The sequence below is a fragment of the Macaca mulatta genome, chromosome 19, assembly GCF_049350105.2.
Source record: "Macaca mulatta isolate MMU2019108-1 chromosome 19, T2T-MMU8v2.0, whole genome shotgun sequence".
NCBI lineage: Eukaryota > Metazoa > Chordata > Mammalia > Primates > Cercopithecidae > Macaca > Macaca mulatta.
The window spans coordinates 41,084,512-41,103,327 of record NC_133424.1 but is presented as its reverse complement, the minus strand read 5'-3'; the positions used below and the strand labels follow the sequence as shown (position 1 = coordinate 41,103,327).

The 18,816-nt window shown below is 49.5% G+C and overlaps 1 protein-coding gene across 4 annotated transcripts; it reads right to left on the bottom strand.

Moving 5' to 3' along the window:
* Positions 1-228: 228 nt before the first annotated feature.
* Positions 229-11,845, bottom strand: CCNE1 (cyclin E1). 4 transcript variants are annotated; one of them, XM_015123475.3, is made up of 12 exons: positions 11,559-11,845; positions 11,132-11,178; positions 10,944-11,031; positions 10,677-10,745; positions 6,847-6,992; positions 6,588-6,723; positions 3,707-3,853; positions 2,729-2,824; positions 2,421-2,555; positions 2,200-2,311; positions 1,946-2,103; positions 229-892 (listed from the first exon to the last, which is right to left on the bottom strand). In XM_015123475.3, exons 2-12 carry the CDS (start codon positions 11,152-11,154, stop codon positions 770-772), a joined length of 1,233 nt encoding a protein of 410 aa, XP_014978961.1. In that variant the 5' UTR covers positions 11,155-11,178; positions 11,559-11,845; the 3' UTR covers positions 229-769. The 4 variants fall into 4 exon arrangements, with proteins under 4 accessions (XP_014978961.1, XP_014978962.1, XP_028694837.1 ...); XM_015123476.3 differs by having other exon boundaries at positions 10,677-10,736; positions 11,559-11,835; XM_028839004.2 differs by lacking the exon at positions 11,132-11,178 and having other exon boundaries at positions 11,559-11,842.
* Positions 11,846-18,816: the final 6,971 nt, after the last annotated feature.

The window sequence follows — 18,816 nt, the reverse complement described above, 5'->3', positions numbered from 1 at the left end:
GAGAATCACTTAAACCCGGGAGGCAGAGGCTGCAGTGAGCCAAGACTGTGCCGCTGCACTCCAGCCTGGGTAACACAGCGAGACCCTGTCCCTGTCTTAAAAAAAAAAAAAAAAAAAAAAAAAACCCTTGAGCCTCAAGAAGTATGAAGTCAAAAAAGATAACTTGATATAGTCACAATTAAGGCTTCTACCTTACGTTACCAGACACAGCTCATAAAACCAGCTGTCTCAAAGACAGTATTATCTTTATTAAAAAACGGATAGATATAGCAGCACTTACAAAACAGAGTTCATTCAAAGGCATTGTACACTGTCAACTGATAATGTGGAGACAGCAACCCCCTGCCTAGCTGGCTGTGGGCTCTGCACAACATTTGCCCGCAACCACCTGCTCCACTTGGTACAATGCAGCCCAGAACACCCGCGGGGAGAGCCACGCCACTGTGGCCCTCCACAGCTTCAAGCCTTTGTTGTTGTGTGAGTCCCTCAGGTCAAGTAGCACCTTCCATAGCAGCATTGGGAGCACGCACTGGTGTCTGGAGGTGGCTGGTGTACTTGACCCACTTATTTAAAAAAAATCTATAAGCATTCAATAAAAAACACTTTGCCCTGTTCGATGCCATCCACAGAAATACTTCTGTTGTGGAAGAAACACTCTTCCATTTTAGATATCTGTAAAAGCAAACGCACGCCTCCGCTGCAACAGACAGAAGAGAACGTGGAGCAGGCGCTTCCGTGTGACTGTCTTTGGTGGAGAAGGATGGGGTGGTCACGCCATTTCTGGCTCGCTGCTCTGCTTCTTACTGCTCTGTGGAGGGGTGAGGAGCCCACTGGGGAGAGGAGAAGCCCTATTTTGTTCAGACAACATGGCTTTCTTTGCTCGGGCTTTGTCCTGTCAGTAAGAATAAAAGGGACAACATGTTAAAGTACAACATATCCTTGGGCTTCAACTACCATAGGCTTTTTCTTTTTCTTTTTTAATTTTTTTTTTTTCCCCCGAGATGGAGTCTCGCTTTGCCACCCAGACTGGAGTATGGTGACGGGATCTCGGCTCACTGCAACTTCCACTTCCCGGGTTCGAGCGATTCTCTGCCTCAGCCTCCCGAGTAGAGTAGCTGAGATTACAGGCACCCACCACCATGCCCGGCTAATTTTTGTATTTTTCATAGAGATGAGGTTTTGCCATTTTGGCCAGGCTGGTCTCGAACTCCTGACCTTGGGCAATCTGCCCGCCTCAGCCTCCCAAAGTGCTGGGACTACAGGCATGTGTCACCATGCCCGGCTAGTTTTTAAATTTTTTAGGGACAGGGTCTCCCTATGTTGCCCAGGCTAGTCTCGAACTTCTGGGCTCAAGCAGTCCTTCTGCCTTGGCCTCCAAAAGCCACTGTGTCTGGCCACTATGTCTTTTTCTATGGAGGTGAGTAAAGGAAAAAAAAATATCAAAGAACACTTTAGAACTCTGGTGGTCTATACGATAGTGAGATACAGCATCAATTTGCCAGGATTTTTCTTGTTCAAGGAATTAAAATTGGAATTTCTCAAGGATATTTGGAGCCTGCCTGAAGAAAAGTGAACAGGTTATTTAGGCAGTTTTTTTTTCCTTTTCAGACACAGTTTTGCTCTGTTGCCCAGGCTGGAGTGCAGTGGTATGATCTCAACGCACTGCAACCTCCGCCTCTTGGGTTCAAATGATTCTCCTGCCTCAGCCTCTCGAGTAGCTGGGACTACAGGTGCCCACCACCATACCTGGCTAATTTTTGAATTTTTGGTAGAGACAGGGTTTCACCATTTTGGCCAGGCTGGTCTTGAACTCCTGGCCTCAAGTGATCGGTCCACCTTGGCCTCCCAAAGTGCTGGGTTGACAGGCCTGAACCACTGCGGCTGGCCTATTGAGGCAGTTTTAAGAATTTGGGCAAGAAGGACTGAAAGAAAGAGCAGCACTGACCAGCAAGTCCAAGCTGTCTCTGTGGGTCTGTATGTTGTGTGCATCTTCATCAGCAACGCCCCTGAAGTGCTTCAGTTTTGAGCTCCCCGTCTCCCTTATAACCATGGCAAATGGAACCATCCACTTGACACAGTTCTCTATGTCGCACCACTGATACCCTGCAGTGAAGACACATCGTGGGCTTAACCTGAGGCTGACAACTGAGTGTAAGCTTAGTACACCTTGTTTGCGCGCGCATTGGAAAGCTTACTTACCTGAAACCTTTTGCGTCAATTCAGATGAAGAGAAATGATACAAGGCTGAAGCAGCAAGTATACCATAAGGAAATTCGAGGCAGTCAACATCCAGGACACAGAGATCCAACAGCTACGGAGAAGAAAAGAATGCTGAGATGGACGCCACCACACGCCTCTTCTAGAGTTCCTCACTCCAGCTGCAGGGAAGGTGGCCCCACGGACGTGATGGAGCCACTTACCTCTGCAATCTGTATAAAGATTTGCTGGGGATACTGCGGCAGTAGCACTTCATGTAAGTCATTTAGATATGCAACCTGCATGTATACATTCAGCCAGGACACAATAGTCAGGGGACTTAAACGCCACTTAAGGGCCTAAAGGAAAACAGAGAGAAAAGAGACCGATGATTGAGAAAAGAAGTTCAAAATGCAGCCATGTTCCATGCCACAATGTGTCCAGCTGGACCTCCCAGAGGCACTCATACTTCAGGTGGAAAAGATCTGACATATGCATTTTAAAAATGGCTGGAAAATTCACTGGAACCCACCTTCATAATCATTAATTCCATGGTGAGAATTTCATCTCCTGAACAAGCTCCATCTGTCACATACGCAAACTGGTGCAACTTTGGAGGATAGATTTCCTGAAAGGAAATAAAAGATGACACTAGCACCAAAGCCAGTCTCTAACAGTCTCAATTTATAATGCATCCAAAATGACTTCTCAGCACCCTGGCATGGAAAGAGAGAAGATGCACTGATGAGATTAACACAGAAGCCACTCTAATGGTTCAACATGTGTTCCTTGTAAAAAAAAAAAACAAAAACAAAAACTCCTCCCACCCACCCTTAAATAAATGGATGGAACTTTGACTCACTGTGGGTACTTTTGAAATATCCCCTTTTCAGTACCTTTAACACGTTTGAAAGTTGGGCCCATACACCCTTTGATAATCATACACAAATTTTTCATCTTTTCTTTTTTCTTTTTAGACAGAATTTCCCTCTGGTGCCCAGGCTGGAGTGCAGTGATGGATCTCGACTCACTGCAATCTCTGCCTCCTGGGCTCCAGCGATTCTCTTGCCTCAGCCTCCCGAATAGCTGGGATTACAGGCGCACGCCCCCACGCCTGGCTAATTTTTGTATTTTTAGTACAAACGGTGTTTCACCATGTCTCAAACTACTGGCTTCAAGTGACCTAGCTGCCTTGGCCTCCCAAAGTGCTTGGGATCATAGGCATGAGCCACCACCCCGGGCCCAAAATTATGATCTTAGTTCAAAGATCAATTTGTTTTTCTTTGCTCAATGTAACTACACGAACCTAGGTCTTCCACACCCTCACTACTTTTCTTTTCCCGGTCACCTTCCAGCCTCTTTTCTTTTTGGCATGTGTCTTAACTTTTAGGGTAGCAAATCAGAAAAATTTAGGATGAGTGCATAGACAAAACACCAACCTCTTCCCCCAATCTCAGTGGAGCTCAAGAAATAACACACATTATAGAACGAATACTTGAAAATGATTTACCTCAAGTTTGGCTGCAATAAATAAAGATGAAATCCCAATAAGCTGTAAAAGAGTTTTCACAACATTTTCTTGTGTCGCCATATACCGGTCAAAGAAATCCTGTGCCAAGTAAAAGGTCTCCCTATGAAGTTTATAGACTTCACACACCTGAAAACATATTAAGTTTTAGAACGGTTACTTGAGGAAGGGGAAAAAAAAAACAAAAACAAACCTTATAATGACTTTGGTGAAGGACAATATAGGACAATATTAAATGCAAAGTTCCTGAACTCAACAATTGATGTTTTTTTGTTAGTTTGTTTTTTGTTTTGAGACAGTGTCTTATTCTGTCGCCCAGGCTGGAGTGTAGTGTTGTGATCTTGGTTCACTGCAACCTCCGAGTCCCAGGCTCAAGTGATTCTCTTGCTTCAGCCTCCCGAGTAGCTGGAATTATAGGCACCCGCCACCATGCCCAGCTAATTTTTGTATTTTTAGTAGAAATGGTGTTTCACCATGTTGACCAGGCTGGTCTTGAACTCCTGGCCTCAAGTGATCCGCCTGCTTCAGCCTCCCAAAGTGATGGGATTAAGGGATGAGCCACTGTGCCCAGCCTAACAACTGATAGGTTTTAAATGAGGGGCCCTCTGGCCTGTCCCACCCTCACCTGCCTAGGATGTGAATCATCCCCCTGCCCGCACATCCCCGTGGAGCAGGCCACCTGCCTGTTAGTCACTCAGTAGCACACAGGTTATCAGATGGACTGTCACAGCACAGCAGTGCTGGTGTTCAAGCAAGCAGCCCTTATTTTACTGAATAATGGCCCCACAGGGCAAGAGTACTGAGGCTGGCTATTTGGAAACGCCAAAGAGAAGCCGTGAAGTGCTTTCTTTAAGTGAAAATGTGAAAGTAGAGGATTAAAAACATAGCATAGCTAGAGCTCAGTACTATCTGTGGCTTCAGGCGTCTCCTGCGGGTCTTGGGATGTACTCCCAAGGATGAGGGGTACTTTTGTAGTTACATATTCATTTTCTACATGTTTTCATGAAACGGGTCTGCCTGAGATGTCCGTCTTTTCAGAAGAAAAGCCCACTTCTCATCCATTAAAGTCTTACAAGGTTGTCTAGGAAGTTTCCCTTAATCAGAAACTATGAGCTACCGCAGTTCATCCCAGTAAGAGATATACTACCCATAAAATCTCTCTTATGTTTAACCATTATCTATTAAATTTTGTTATACTTGTTCTTTTGATTAACTGTTAAAGAGAAACAAAATAGTGTGGATCAAGATAAGATTTGAGTTGGGTGCTGTAGCGCACACCCGTAATCCCAGCATTTTGGGAGGCCGAGGCAGGCGGACCCCTTGATCCCAGGAGTTGGAGACTAGCTGGGGCAACACAATGAGACACCATCTCAACAAAAAATAAAAAATTGGCAGGGTGTAGTAGCTCATGCCTGTAGTCCCAACGACTGGGGAGGCTGAGGCGGGAGGACTGCTTGAGCCCGGGAATTGGAGCCTGTAGTGAGCCATGACTGCACCACTACACTCCAGCTTAGGTGACAGAGCAACTCTGTCTCAAAATACAGAAGCCACTCCAATGGTCCAAATATCTTTAAAAATGTGCTAAAAAAAAAATCGAGACAGAGTCCCATGATCACCCAGGCTGGAGTGCAGTGGCACTATCATGGCTCACTGCAGGCTCCAACTCCCAGGCTCAAGCAATCCTCCCATTTCAGCCTCCGCAGTAGTTGTGACTACAAGCGTGAGCCACTATACCCTGACAATTTTTTATGTTTTGTTGAAATGGGGTCTTGAGGGCCGGGTGCAGTGGCTCACACCTGTAATCCCGGCACTTTGGGAGGCCAAGGCAGGCGGATCACCTGAGGTCAGGAGTTCAAGACCAGCCTGACCAACATGGAGAAACCCTGTCTCTACTAAAAATACAAAATTAGTCAGGCATGGTGGCGTATGCCTGTAATCCCAGCTACTCAGGAGCCGGAGGCAAGAGAATCGCTTGAAACCGGGAGGCAGAGGTTGCAGTGAGCCAAGATCGCACCATTGCACTCCAGCCTGGGCAACAAGAGCGAAACTCTGTCTCAAAAAAAAAAAGAAAAGACATGGGGTCTTGCTATGTTGCCCAGGTTAGTCTCCAACTCCTGGGCTCAAGGGATCCTTCTGCCTTGGCCTCCCAAAGTGCTGGGATTAGAGACATGACCCACCGTGCCCAGCCAGGATTTGAACAGTATATTTTATTAGAATAAATGGGAATGGTGGCAAAAGGGAATGGATTCCAAGAAGTTAAAAAGGAACAATGTCAGACCTGCTTAAGATAAACTTGTTCACACGTGTTTATAATTTATGACAGTAGCTATCAAAGAGGTGATATATGCGTTCCAGTGGGTACATTTAAAAGCAGTTTAGCCAGGCACGATGGCTCAGGCCTGTAATCCCAGCACTCTGGGAGGCCAAGGTGGGTGGATCACGAGGTCAGGAGTTCAAGACCAGCCTGGCCAACATGGTGAAACCCTGTCTCTTCTAAAAATACAAAAATTAGCCGGGTGTGGTGGCGTGTGCCAGTAATCCCAGCTACTCAGGAGGCTGAGGCCAGGAGAATCGCTTGAACCTGTGAGGCAGAGGTTGCAGTGAGCCGAGATTTTGCCACTGCACTCCAGCCTCGGTGACAAAGACTCCATCTCAAAAAAAAGAAAAGAAGAAAAAAAAAAAAGATTTCAGAAATTCTTGCTAAGAATACAAGCAAAACAGAAAGACCACCTCAGTAAATATACCATATAGCTTCAGAGATGGAGAACGTGTCAAGGGAATCAACCACACAGAGATCCTAATACACAAAAATGCTGGAAATGCTCAGTGCTTTCATGAAGGCAACAGGAAGACTCAAGCTCACCTCCATTAACCAATCCAGAAGAATTGCTCGCATTTTTGGCTGCAGAAGAGGGTGTTGCTCAAGAAAGTGCTGATCCCTTAAGTATGTCTTTTCCTTGTTTAACATGATTTTCCAGACTTCCTCTCTATTTGCCCAGCTACAACAAAACACACAACAAAAATGAGGCCCACACAGGGGTGAGAATGCGTCCATGCTATGAGGGATAAAGGGGAGTATGGAGTAAGAGACCTGGAAGCCACGTGGTAGAGTCGGCACTGACCTCAGTACAGGCAGCGGGGAGCCTCTGGATGGTGCAATAATCCGAGGCTTGCACGTTGAGTTTGGGTAAACCCGCTCATCATCTTCTTTGTCAGGTGTGGGGATCAGGGAGCAGGGGTCTGCACAGCCTGTATTATTGTCCCAAGGCTGTAAATGAAAAATACACAGGAGAGGTGAGATAAGATGCAAACAGCTCCTACATTACCCAAAAACACTGCAAAGTCACTTGCAACTCAGTAAGATACTGGGCATGACCTCTGAAAGTGCTTCCAAAAAGATACATTATGGTATTTTTTGTCACAACTCAAAGATTTGTTTTTTAGTGAGTACACGCATCTACTAAAATTTCACAAAAGGAAAACAGAATTGTCAATAAAAATATTTACATAAGCACTTCACGTTCATAAGTATAAAAGATCAAAAATGTAAATTGGCTGCCATATATATTAAAGTCCCCTCAGTTTAAAACAAAAACCCACCAAATGTGACATTTTTTTTTGTTGCGCGACTAGCCAAATATGTTAAACAATAAAGGACTTTCTCTTTTCCTTAACTCGAAACAAACAGAATGACTATCCACCTAGTTAAAACCAAATCAAGTGATGGTCACAGGTCATACTATGAAGTCTACAGGAAGCTAGCCTAGATACTCCTTAAGACCTCTGAATCTCGAGTCTTGCAGGCTAATTCAAATACCCAATAAAATAAGGAACTATTATAAACCAAAGCACTATGCTTTTCTTTTAAAGGTTTCAGATATGTATTCAGTTTTCAGTATCTGAAAAACACTAAAGTTCATTTAGAATATTTTCTTTTTTAAAGCTATTCCTACTCTAAGATGTCTGTTTGATTTTTAAAGTTATAAAATGGTAACTCTGCTGAAGATATTAGGCAGGTAACAATCCCACTAGCATGGAAGCCGTATGAAAGTCTGAGACTTGGCTTTTTTTTTTTTTTTGAGACAGGGTCTCCCTCTGTTGCCCAGGCTGGAGTGCAGTGGTACGATCTCAGCTCACTGCAACCTCTGCCTCCTGGGGTCAAGCCATCCTCCTGCCTCAGCCTCCTAAGCAGCTAGGACTTCAGGCATGCACAAGCACGCCCAGCTAATTTTTGTATTTTTTGGTAGAGATGGGTTTTCGCCATGTTGTCCAGGCTGGTCTCGAACTCCTGGACTCAAGCCGTCCTCCTGCCTTGTCTTCCAAAAGTGCTGACATTACAGGCCTGAACCACCGCACTTGGCTTTTTTTTTTTTTTTTTTTTTAAAGCAGAGACCACCAGCCTGGCGGTGGTCTCTGCTTTAAAAAAATAGACAACTGGGGTCACTATAATGAACGTGGAAACTTGGGCTCTAAGTGCTACCTCAAAGACACAGCACAGAGTGGCGACCACAGCACATTGGTCGCCTTCAGAGGAAGCCCAAACACTTTCAGTTGGAAGAGCAAAGCCAGATAAAGCTCTTCCCCACCCAATGTACAAAGAATTGGGCATGCAAATTATCCATGACAGCTCCTGCCAACAGCTGTGCGAGCAAGGCTGCTTCCTTTCAGTTCTAGTACCATGTGCGGGTGGCATTTCCTTGACTCAAAAAGGGTCACATTACAACCGCTGTAAGTTGTTCTTCATTCAGGAAGAATGAATTCTAGTCTTGAAGGCATAATGCTGGGTGCCGCCCTCTAAGGCCAGCTGGCTGGCACATCTGAGAGCAGGCCTTTGGACATAGATGAGTCCAGCAGCAGTTCCCAAACAAACTAGGTGAACCATCAGCAGACAAACGGTTTCCAAAGTTGGCCTTTTAGGGACCAGTGGATGAGGTAGAATAATTAAGTCTATGTCCTTAACTTGAGTGTACACCAAGTTTCAAAGCAAGATCTGTCTGACTTTATTTAGGAAGGAATGAGACCAACGGGATTCCTAACCACTCCATCTCCTCACACCACTTTTTTCCTTATGTAGGATTATTTTCTGCAAAGTAACAGTCCAGGATTCCACTTCAATAGAAAGACTGAGTCTCGTGCAAAAAAATTAAATAACATAATGGACGTGTTAAGTAGGTCTTAGATAAAAGGGTATTCTTTTCATTAAGAACAGGCTAAGATGAAAATTAAAAAACCTCCATGTGGTCTTGATGAAGCAGTTACACAAGAGTTTAGCACAATGGCTCCAAGTAGCTCAAAACTGTCATACTGGGGTGAACTATGATAACTCCAGAGAAAAGTTCTGTATGTGAACAGGGAAAAAGGTTCTGTGGTACCCCCAAGTTCTAGTTTCATGAATCCACAAAGAAATAACAAAGATACTGCTCCATACATAGACAGCTAATGTTTAAGCTATCTGCTCTACAAAATGTACAGAAATCTGTTGCCTTTAATCTCTGGATAACCACGAAAATGCCTTCTAGTGGGAAACGGTACAGCTATTCTGGCAGCACAGCTATCCACGCTGTGGCCAGGGGACATAGCCACAATCCGTCCCAGGCACCCTCGTCACTACTCAGGCTATCCTTGAGAACACACATGCTTCTAAAACTCCAAGAATGTAACAGGGATGGCCCTGCTTCATCTTCAGCTGGAAGTTGCTTTTTTATTCAAAACACAGCTGGGAAAATAAACAATCCTGAATTTCACGAAGTCAGAATTCATTTTATAATACCTAAAAAATCAACTTGCTTGATTTGAACGTACTTTTAAGGGGAGAAAAAAAAAAAAAACTTGGGATATGCCATCTTATTTCCTTCTCTGAAATGATTTCTTTGAATGAAAAAGGAAATCGGCAACCCTTTCTTCAATAGTCAGTGGACCCTCTTCAGAAATGCTTATTTTGGGGGAATCTTACAGTGACAACTGCTATTTAGAACACGGCCCATTGAGTTGAAACCCTTCACACTTCCAGATGAACTGGCTGCTGCTCTGCACAGTGAGGTGCTCCTCTGCTAACCTAGCTGGGATCCCTGTACTCAGGTGGAACACTGTTTCTGTTCAGCGTTTATCTGTGATAGAGTCAGAAGGCCTGACCAGCTAGTTTAGAGATAGGCTGCTTCCCCGCACGGGAGCCATAACTACAGTCTCCAGCCATTTCTGAAAGTAAAGAGATAGTACAAGCTATTCCTGCAAGAAACTTCTGATATTATAATGATTATCACACTGCATGCAGGAAATTTGGCAGGAACTCCATCAGGAGAGAAAAGAAAAGCAGTCAAAAAAAATGTGTTGAGACACCACCTATCATTACACTGAATGTTCCACTGATACTCTTGCTGAGGTCAGGCTGAGCTGGGGATCAATGCAGGTAATTGCTGGAGGGGCTAGAAGAACTTCCAGGGCCAGAAAGAGAAGAATTTGAAACCTGACCTACAGAAGACGGAGGAGGTCCTTAAGCACCATGACAAGAAAAATAGGTGTAGATGGGGGGGAAGTTGTTGCTTATAAACACCCAGGAATCCTCCCCCAGTTCACCAGCTTTTACAGACAAGGCTGAGGGCCCAACTTTGCCCCTGGGTGGCATAGGACTCTGGGTTACTTTCTTCCTCTAACTGAGTCTCAGTTTCCTCCTGGGCAGAAGGGGAGGACTGAATAATGTGATGTCCATTCTGGTTCTTCCAGGCATCAGCACATATCTGTAATCTCAGACGGTACCAGTCAGGAACACCAAACTTCCTGGAATCCCAGGACTGGCAGAGGCCAGTACCCACTGACAGGTACAGGGCCATATGGGCTGTGGCTGCATTTGAGAAGTTCACTCTCACCAGTGTCTCCAGCGAGACGAGAGCATGAAACCCCATGTGACCCACAGGGAGAAGGACCTCCACAGAGGCCCAACCCCGGGCGGACCTACCTGGCTCCCACACTGGTCCCTCGCCGTCCTGTCGATTTTGGCCATTTCTTCATCTGGATCCTGCAAAAACTAACATGAAGCCCACCCCCATGACCCCAAGGAAACACACCAAACAAGACAAAAACAGAGAGAGAGAAGAAGAGAAAGCTGATCAGGTTATGAGCACCGTTCCAGCCCAAGGGACCCCCCCACCCGCCGTAGGCAGAGTCAAGTAGGGTACCCAGGTGAGATGGGGGGTGCTCCTCAACCTGTCTCTTTTGTACTCACAACGGCCACGTTTGCCTTCCTCTTCCTGGAGCGAGCCGAGAACTCTGCGCCGCCGTCCTCCTTCATGGTGTCCCGCTCCTTCGCATCCCTGTGGACCCGGGTGGCACCAGGCCGGGTGAGCACCCGCGGCCGCCCCTCCCCCACGCCACCCGTCCCGTCCCGTCCGGCCCCGCGGCGCAGGCACTCACCGCTCCCTGCGCTCCCTCGGCATGATGGGGCTGCTCCGGCCTGAGGCCTGCGGGGCGGCGCGGGGTGAGGCGGCAGCGGGGTCAGGCCGCGGGCCCAGCACCCCTCCCCCCCTCGCGCGCGGGCGGCCGGGCGGGCCAGGAAGATGGCCGATGGCGGGGTGGCCTGTCACCCGCGACCCGCGCCCCCGCCGACCCCCGACCAGGGGTCCCGCCGCCTCCGCCGCCCTCGCCGGTCCGTCGCCTCCCGGGGCCCGGGCTGCCTCAGTGTCCCCTCCGCCCCGCTCCGCCGCGCTCCCAGCACCCTCCCGGGGCGCCCCGCGCCGCCGCCCGGGGACCCGCGACCCGGCCGCACCCCGCCCCCACCCAGCTCCCAGGCGCGGTCCGGGCCTCAGGAGTCCCTGTCCGCAGCCCGCGGCGGGAGCCTCACCAGGGTCTTGTCCGCGGCAGGCGGCGCGCTCCAGTCCCAGCAGGCGGCGGCGGCGGCGGCGGGAGTCGGCGGGCAGAGCGCGCGGCGGTGGCGGGATCCGCGCCTGCCCCCTACACCGCGCTGGCGGCCGCGCCGGCTGCTCCTGCGCCCGGCTCAGAGCGGGACATTTAAAATCCCTGCGCGCGGAACCGGCCCCGGCCCGCCCTCGCGCCGCCCCGCCGCGACTCCCAGCCCCTCAGCGGCCGCGCGGGACCCGGAGCCCGTCCCGCCCAGTCCCTCGCCCCGCCCCCGGATCCGCCCATCCGCGGCCCCGGCCAGCGAGGCGCAGGGACCGGGATCAGGGGCGGGGCCGGCGGGCGGGGCGGGGCCAAGTGACAGGGCCTGCGCGCCGAGGGCCCGGCGCGGGGCGCGGGGCGCGGGACGCGGGACGCTGGGCGGGGCGGCGGGCGGGACGCGGGAGAAGTCTGGCGCGCGGCGGCGAGGGGCGGGCCGCGGGCGCCGGGGGCGGGGCCGAGCGGCGCTGGAGCGGCAAAAAGCCGCGTGGCTGGCGCGGGTGGAATGTAAACACGGCGGGCGGCGCGGGTTCGGGCCCCGGCAGGGTCGAGCCGGGGGGCTGTGAGGGGGCCCTACACGAGGAGCGCCGCCCGCCTTTCCGTCGCGCGCGCTGTCCCGCCAGGCACGCCCTCCCCGCCCCCGGGACGCCGGGTTCCGGGCCCTGAGTCCGGGGCGGGGACATCCCCAAGGTCACTGCGCCTGTGCCTTGGCCTAGAACCAACGCTTCAGGCCGCGGGGTCTGGGGCTCCCTGGGGGCCGACTGCTATTCCTGGCCGCCTGTCCATTCATCCATCAGTGCATTGGGTCGTTCATTCATTCATTCAAGGAATCTGTGAGTTCCTTCCATGCGCCCCTTCCATACGCGCCCCTCCCCCGCAAGCCCTTCCTGGCGTTCTGAATACCTTTCTGACCCTGGGATTCCCTTGCACCCCATCTCTCACTTAAAGCCTTCCAGTTGAGGCGGGGCGCGGTGACTCACGCCTGTAATCCTAGCATTGTGGGAGGCCGAGACGACCGATCCCTTGCGGTATTCGAGACCAGCCTGGGTAACAGTGAGACCCCCATTTCTACAAAAAAAGAAACAAAAAGCCTTCCAGTTGTTTCCCATAAGGATCAAATACACGCTCCCTGTCCTAGGCTACAGGCTCCACAGGACTTGGCCCTGACCCCCCACCCTCAGACCTCAGGCCTCCCCTCCACCGCTGCTCTGTCCTTTCTCCCTCAAGACTTGTATTTTTTCTTGGCGGGGTCGAGGGGTGGCAGGTAGGGATAGGGTCTTGCTCAGGCTGGTCTCAAACCCATGAGCTCAAGCAATCCTTCTGCCTTGGCCTTCCAAAGTGCTGTGAGCCCAGCCCCTGCACAGTCTTGGTGCCTCTCTGTTTCTTGTCTCTCTCCCCGCCTTGCTTATCTTGCTCACTGCTGTATCCCTCAGTTCTTGGCATAGTGCCTGGACCAAGGGAGACACTTAAATTGTGTTTCTGAATGAACGTTTGAAAGACAGGCACTGGCCAAGCCCTTGCAGAGTTTACCGGCTAATGAGAGAGACAGGTAGGGAACAGTAATCACCTCAGAGTACCCTCTGTACTCAGCTTCAGGAAGACGTGTGTAAAAGAAGGCTCTGGAATGCTCCCAGGGCCCTTCTTGAGCTAAAGTCTCAGTCCTGTCCCTCACCCTCCCCTAATGACCGTTTTCTTGAAGTTAGAGCCAGGGTCTTATCAAAGAGGCTCACAAATTTGTGACCCCCCCAGGTCCTCTGAGGCCAAGGCTGCCAGGCTACTTGCTGAGCATGGACCCACCAGGCTCCTGAACCCCCCATCCTGTGCCCATTAGGAATCACCAGTAACAGGTATCATAAACAGTGTTTCCAAAATGGCAGCCTTGGGCTAAGTCCTTCAAAGTACCATCTCAATTAAACTTCACAATAATCCTATTCATGTTGATACCACGATTATCCTGTTTCACAGATGGCAACTATCTACTCCCAACGATCATTGTGAAGATTGAGATAATGTAGCTGACTCCCATACAGTACCTGGCACACAGTAAATGCTCAGTAAATGAGTTATTATAATGATGGTAGACAAGACAGAGTTTTCCTTAATCATTAGAGCAATGTATACACCCACCAGTAAAGATGGAGCCCAAATGCTCCACATCCTAGCTGACATGTTCATCAAAAATAGAATGGATACATAAATGTTGTTATATTAATTCAATGGAATACTACACAGCAATAAAAAGGACAAACTATGGAATCATGGAGCAATATGAGAATTTCAAAGACAACATGTTGAGCCCAAGAAGCCAGACACACTTATTTGAAGTTTCCATTTATTTGAAGTTTAAGAAAAGGTAAAATGGTGACGGCAGTCACCATAACAGTATTTACCCCTAGGGTGAGGAGTAATGACTGGGAGGAGACCAGGGGAAACTTCTGGGGGCTAGACATGTATGTTTTGATCTGAGTGGTGGTTTCATGGCTATATACATACATAAAAGCTCATTGATTTATACATATATAAAAGTTCACACCTAGGATTTGTGCACTTTACTGAATGTGTTTTGTACTGCAATAAAGATGAAAGAATTATTATTATTTATTTATTTTTTTTTTAGACGGAGTTTTGCTGTTGTCACCCGGGCTGGAGTGCAATGGTACAATCTCAGCTCGCTGCAATCTCTGCCTCCCGGGTTCAAGTGATTCTCCTACCTCAGCCTCCCGAGTAGCTGGGACTACAGGCATGCGCCACCATGCCCAGCTAATTTTTGTATTTTTAGTAGAGATGGGGTTTCACCATATTGGCCAGGATGATCTCGATCTCTTGACCTCGTAATCTGCCCGCCTCGGCCTCCCAAAGTGTTGGGATTACAGGCGTGAGCCACCGTGCCTGGCATTATTATGATTATGATTATGATTATGATTATGATTATTAGAGACAGAGTTTAGCTCTTGTTGCCCAGGCTGGAGTGTGATGACGCTATCTCAGCTCACTGCAACCTCTGCCTCCCTAGTTCAATCGATTCTGCTGCCTCAGCCTCCCAATTAGCTGAGATTACAGGCGTCTGTCACTACGCTCGGCTAATTTTTGTATTTTTAATGAGACAGTGTTTCGCCATGTTAGCCACGCTGGTCTCAAACTCCTGGCCTCAAGTGATTCGCCCACCTTGGCCTCCCAAAGTGCTGGGATTACAGGTGTGAGCCACCGCACCCAGCCAATAATAATAATAATTATTATTATTATTATTTTAATTCAAGACATAGCAAAGCAAGACACAATCCCTGCCATCTTGGGAGCTTCCAGTGTGGACGGGAGGCCATCATGCATTTGCAGAGTAGCATGATAGGGCTGGGAAGGGAAGAGTCTTGGGGCTATGACTTCATGTGGAGAAGGGGGTATCCGAACCATCCTTGGATGGCAAGAAGCTTGCATGAAGGAAATGGCATGTAAGCTGGAAGGACGAACACATTTAATAGGAGCAATAGAAAAGTTGTGTCCAAGATGGCGGACACAGCCTATACAGCAGCTTGGAGTCTTCAGAAACCACTGATGTCTTTTGTTTTTATTTTTCTTTTTTTTTGAGACGGAATTTCGCTCTTGTTGCTCAGACTGGAGTGCAATGGCGCCATCTCGGCTCATGGCAACCTCCGCCTCCTGGGTTCAAGCGATTCTCCTGCCTCAGCCTCCCTAGTAGCTGGGATTACAGGCATGTGCCATCATGCCTGGCTAATTTTGTATTTTTAATAAAGATGGGGTTTCACCATGTTGGCCAGGCTGGTCTCAAACTCCTGACCTCAGGTGATCTGCCCACCTGGGCCTCCCAAAGCACTGAGATTATAGGCATGAGCCACCGTGCCTGGCCCAATGTCTGCCTTTCTAGGGCAGCTCACCTTTGGGTGTTTGGGTTCATCCCATTCTGTGCCTGCCTCAGGTCCAGAGTTCCCAAGCATTGGCCCAGCCTTGAAGGAGATTGTGGATTGCATCAGAGGTGGTGAACCAGCTGCTGTGTAGGGAGGACAGCACCTCCCCTTTGCTATGAGACTTTGGGAAAGTTATCTGACCTCTCTGTGCTTTAATCTTCTCATCTGTGAAACAGGTATAGTTCTAATTGTCCCAACATAATGGGGTTGCTGTGAGGGGTAAATGTATTAATACCCCTCATGTGTTTTCAACAGTATCTGGCACAAGGTAACTGCTCAATTTGTGTTGTTATTACTCATAAAGAGATTCAGGGGTTATTTGCTTAGCTTCCTACATACTTCAGGCTCTGAGGATGGAGGGCAGGCACCCGGACATAAAGGTTAAAGAGAAGGAAGACCAAGGGATTGTAAGGGGGAAGTCCTTCCAAGATAGGATTCCTTAACATGGGATCCCTGGACAGCCTTCAGAGACCCAGGAGCCTGCCTACTGATGGGCCCATGTGCATTTCACTGGGCAGCTGGAGCCTAACGTCTACCAGCTCCTCAAACGTGTCTTAGCGGAAAATTAAAGAGCCCTGCTGCTAGTGAAGGTTGATCAGGGAAGGTGTGGGCTGTGTCTGGCAGTGGAGCTGGCTAAGGCCTTGCTGTGGGGCCAAGGTGGACATCTGTGGCCACCTGGATGAGCCAGGCATCTTGTGAGGCTACATATGGGAATACTAGAAGAGGAGGAGCCACACTATACCAGTGTGAGCTGTGAAGTGGGAGCCGGACAAGATGAACAGGACCAGGCTGTCAACCAGAGTGTCTGCGGCCCAGTGCCAGGGAAACTGAGCATGGGAAAGCCCTGGAGGCTTGGCTCCTGTCCTCCCTGGGCAGGGCAATCTGCCTGCACAGGCCCCCCAGCCAGCCAAGCAAGGGCCCAACCTATGCTCCCCAAGGCTTGGTTCCTGCTCAGAACCAGCGCACACTGCTGTGTAAAGCCACCAAGGTGGGAAGAATGGAAACCAATGAATGGGTGCTTCTGGCCCAGCCTAACCTCCTCTTACTGTGGGGAGCAAGCCCAGCCATCGCTTCTTTGGATGGAGGCTGTGACCAATGAAAAATTCCAGGGAAAATTAAAATAGGCCTTTTAACTTAGCGTATGATAGGATAATGATGGCAGGTGACATTTTTGGATTCTGTGCTAAGTTCAAGGTTGCAAAGAGCAGAGATGGGGTGGGCAGTGGGCACAGCAGCTCACACCTGTAATCCTAGCACTTTGGGAAGCCAAAGTGGGAGGATCGCTCGAGCCCAGGAGTTTGAGACCAGCCTGGGATACAAAGCAAGACCCCCATCTCTACAAAAGATACAAAAATAAGCTAGATATGGTGGTGCATGCCTATAGTCCCAGCTATTCTGGAGGCTAAGGCAGGAGGATTACTGCAGGTCGAGGCTGCAGGGAGCTGTGATCTCACCACTGCACTCCAACCCAGGTGACACAGCAAGACCCTGTCTCTGGAAAAAAAAAAAAAAAAGAGCAGAGACTAATTTGAAGATGCCTGAAAGAGTGGGAGTGTGTGATGAGGTTGGGGAGATGGGGGTGGCTGGGCAGATATGCAGCAGGAAGCTACTCTCAGCACTGGTTAAAACACAAGAGTGCTCTGTTCTGTGTCTGACTGCCATACCCTCAGCTTTCATTTAAATCTCATTTTGGGATTTCTGAAGACAGGCACAGCTGCAAGACAGAGCACGGGCTGGGAGAGCAAAGGCCCTGGCCTCTCCCTTCCTGTCAGGGTCCAGCATTTTCCTCCAAGCAACACCCTCTCTGCACTTTAATGGGGGAGGGGCCTTGGCCAATCAGAGTGCCCCATTCCTGGCCGTGCGATTGGCTCAGGCATAAGCACAATGACCCAGGCTGGGCCAATGACGAGCCTCAGGAGTTGCTAAGCCGACTAGAAGTGGGCCTGCAGCCATGAGGCCATCTTGCCACATAAGTTGACCTTTCGTAGAGGGAAGTCCTTCCTGGAAAGCAGAGCCAGAGGTTCTGGGAGGCAGACTTCTGATCCCTTGAGGTTCTGGATCCAATCAAGCTCAAGACTGGATTACTAGAAGCTTCCTGGATACAGGAGCCAATTCACTATTTTCATGTTTTTATGTAGCCAGTTGGGTTTGAACTTCTCATAACTTGCAACCGAGACAGTCATGGATGTCAAGGGTGATGAACCGTCAGTTTGTCTAGCCCTGGGCAGGCCCATTTGTGCCCACGAGTGAGCCTCCTAGTAGTCCTGCAGACCCACATTGGCCCCTCACGTGGAAGGTCTGGAAATCCACTGGCCCTGGTTGTGTAGATGCCAGGCCTGCACATGGGAGTGGACATTAGACTCATTGTCTCAATTCCCCAGGAATCCTGACTTCCCTGGCATCATCCCTCGGCCACACGCTTACATCAGTCATGTGGGAATCCACTGATGACTCAGCCTGGTGGCCTTGGAAGCCCCTGTGTGCCCGTCCAGGGCAAGCTCTAGTGGACTGGGGTGGACCAGCATGGCCCTGCCCTCCAGGAGCTCCCAGGAACACCTCACACACTCTGTGGGTAAGCTGGGCACTAACTGAGCAGGACTTATCTGGAACACCACTGGCCAGCCCAGCGAGCTAGCAAAGCTGTGAATTCCTGGATATGGGAGGACTTCTCGCTCAGGGGACAATAGGATGATTTGGCACAGTTGAGCCCACACGTGCGCAGAGCAACAGCAGGAGGCTGCCCTCTTTGAGTGGAGCCACCTCACCCTATGTCTTTAATCCCTTAAATATCAACCTGGCCAAGGTCGTTGTCTGACCCCGGGACCTCCCGTAGGAATTCAGAGCTGACTCGGAGTCTGCATAATAGGGTCCTAGATGAGGTTAGGATTAAGATTAAACAAACAGAAGAAACGGAAGAAGGCTTTGCAGAGGAGTTAGATTGGGAACATCCCAGGCCTGGGGGCCGGAGTATTCCCCAGGGCTGGCCAGAGGCTCTGGACAGCCAGGTTTGCTGAATAAATAAGTGCATGGGTGAATGGATGGGGGCAAAGGTGAGAGCTACGAAAAGCGATAGGAAGCCAAGGAGGCCGGGTGCACGGAGTCAGGGGGCGCATTCCTTCGCTGGTATTCTGGACACAAAGGAGGCTTCACTCCCAAGGCCAGGGTTTCTCCACCTCCCAACTTCTTCCCCTCGTTCTCCTCTGCTGTGAGAGCCTCTCCACCTTCAGCCTTTCACTATTACTTCTGTTTCCCATTTAGATCCACTTGTTTGAGAAGTAGATTTCA

Excerpts from the sequence above, each read along its gene's own strand:
- CCNE1 (XM_015123475.3), bottom strand. The coding sequence starts at position 11,154 with ATGCCGAGGGAGCGCAGGGAGCG. Across the intron at positions 11,032-11,131 it reads CCGAGGGAGCGCAGGGAGCG|GGATGCGAAGGAGCGGGACA; the intron begins GTGAGTGCCTGC and ends CCGGGTCCACAG. Across the intron at positions 3,854-6,587 it reads TTCTGGATTGGTTAATGGAG|GTGTGTGAAGTCTATAAACT; the intron begins GTGAGCTTGAGT and ends ATATGTTTTCAG.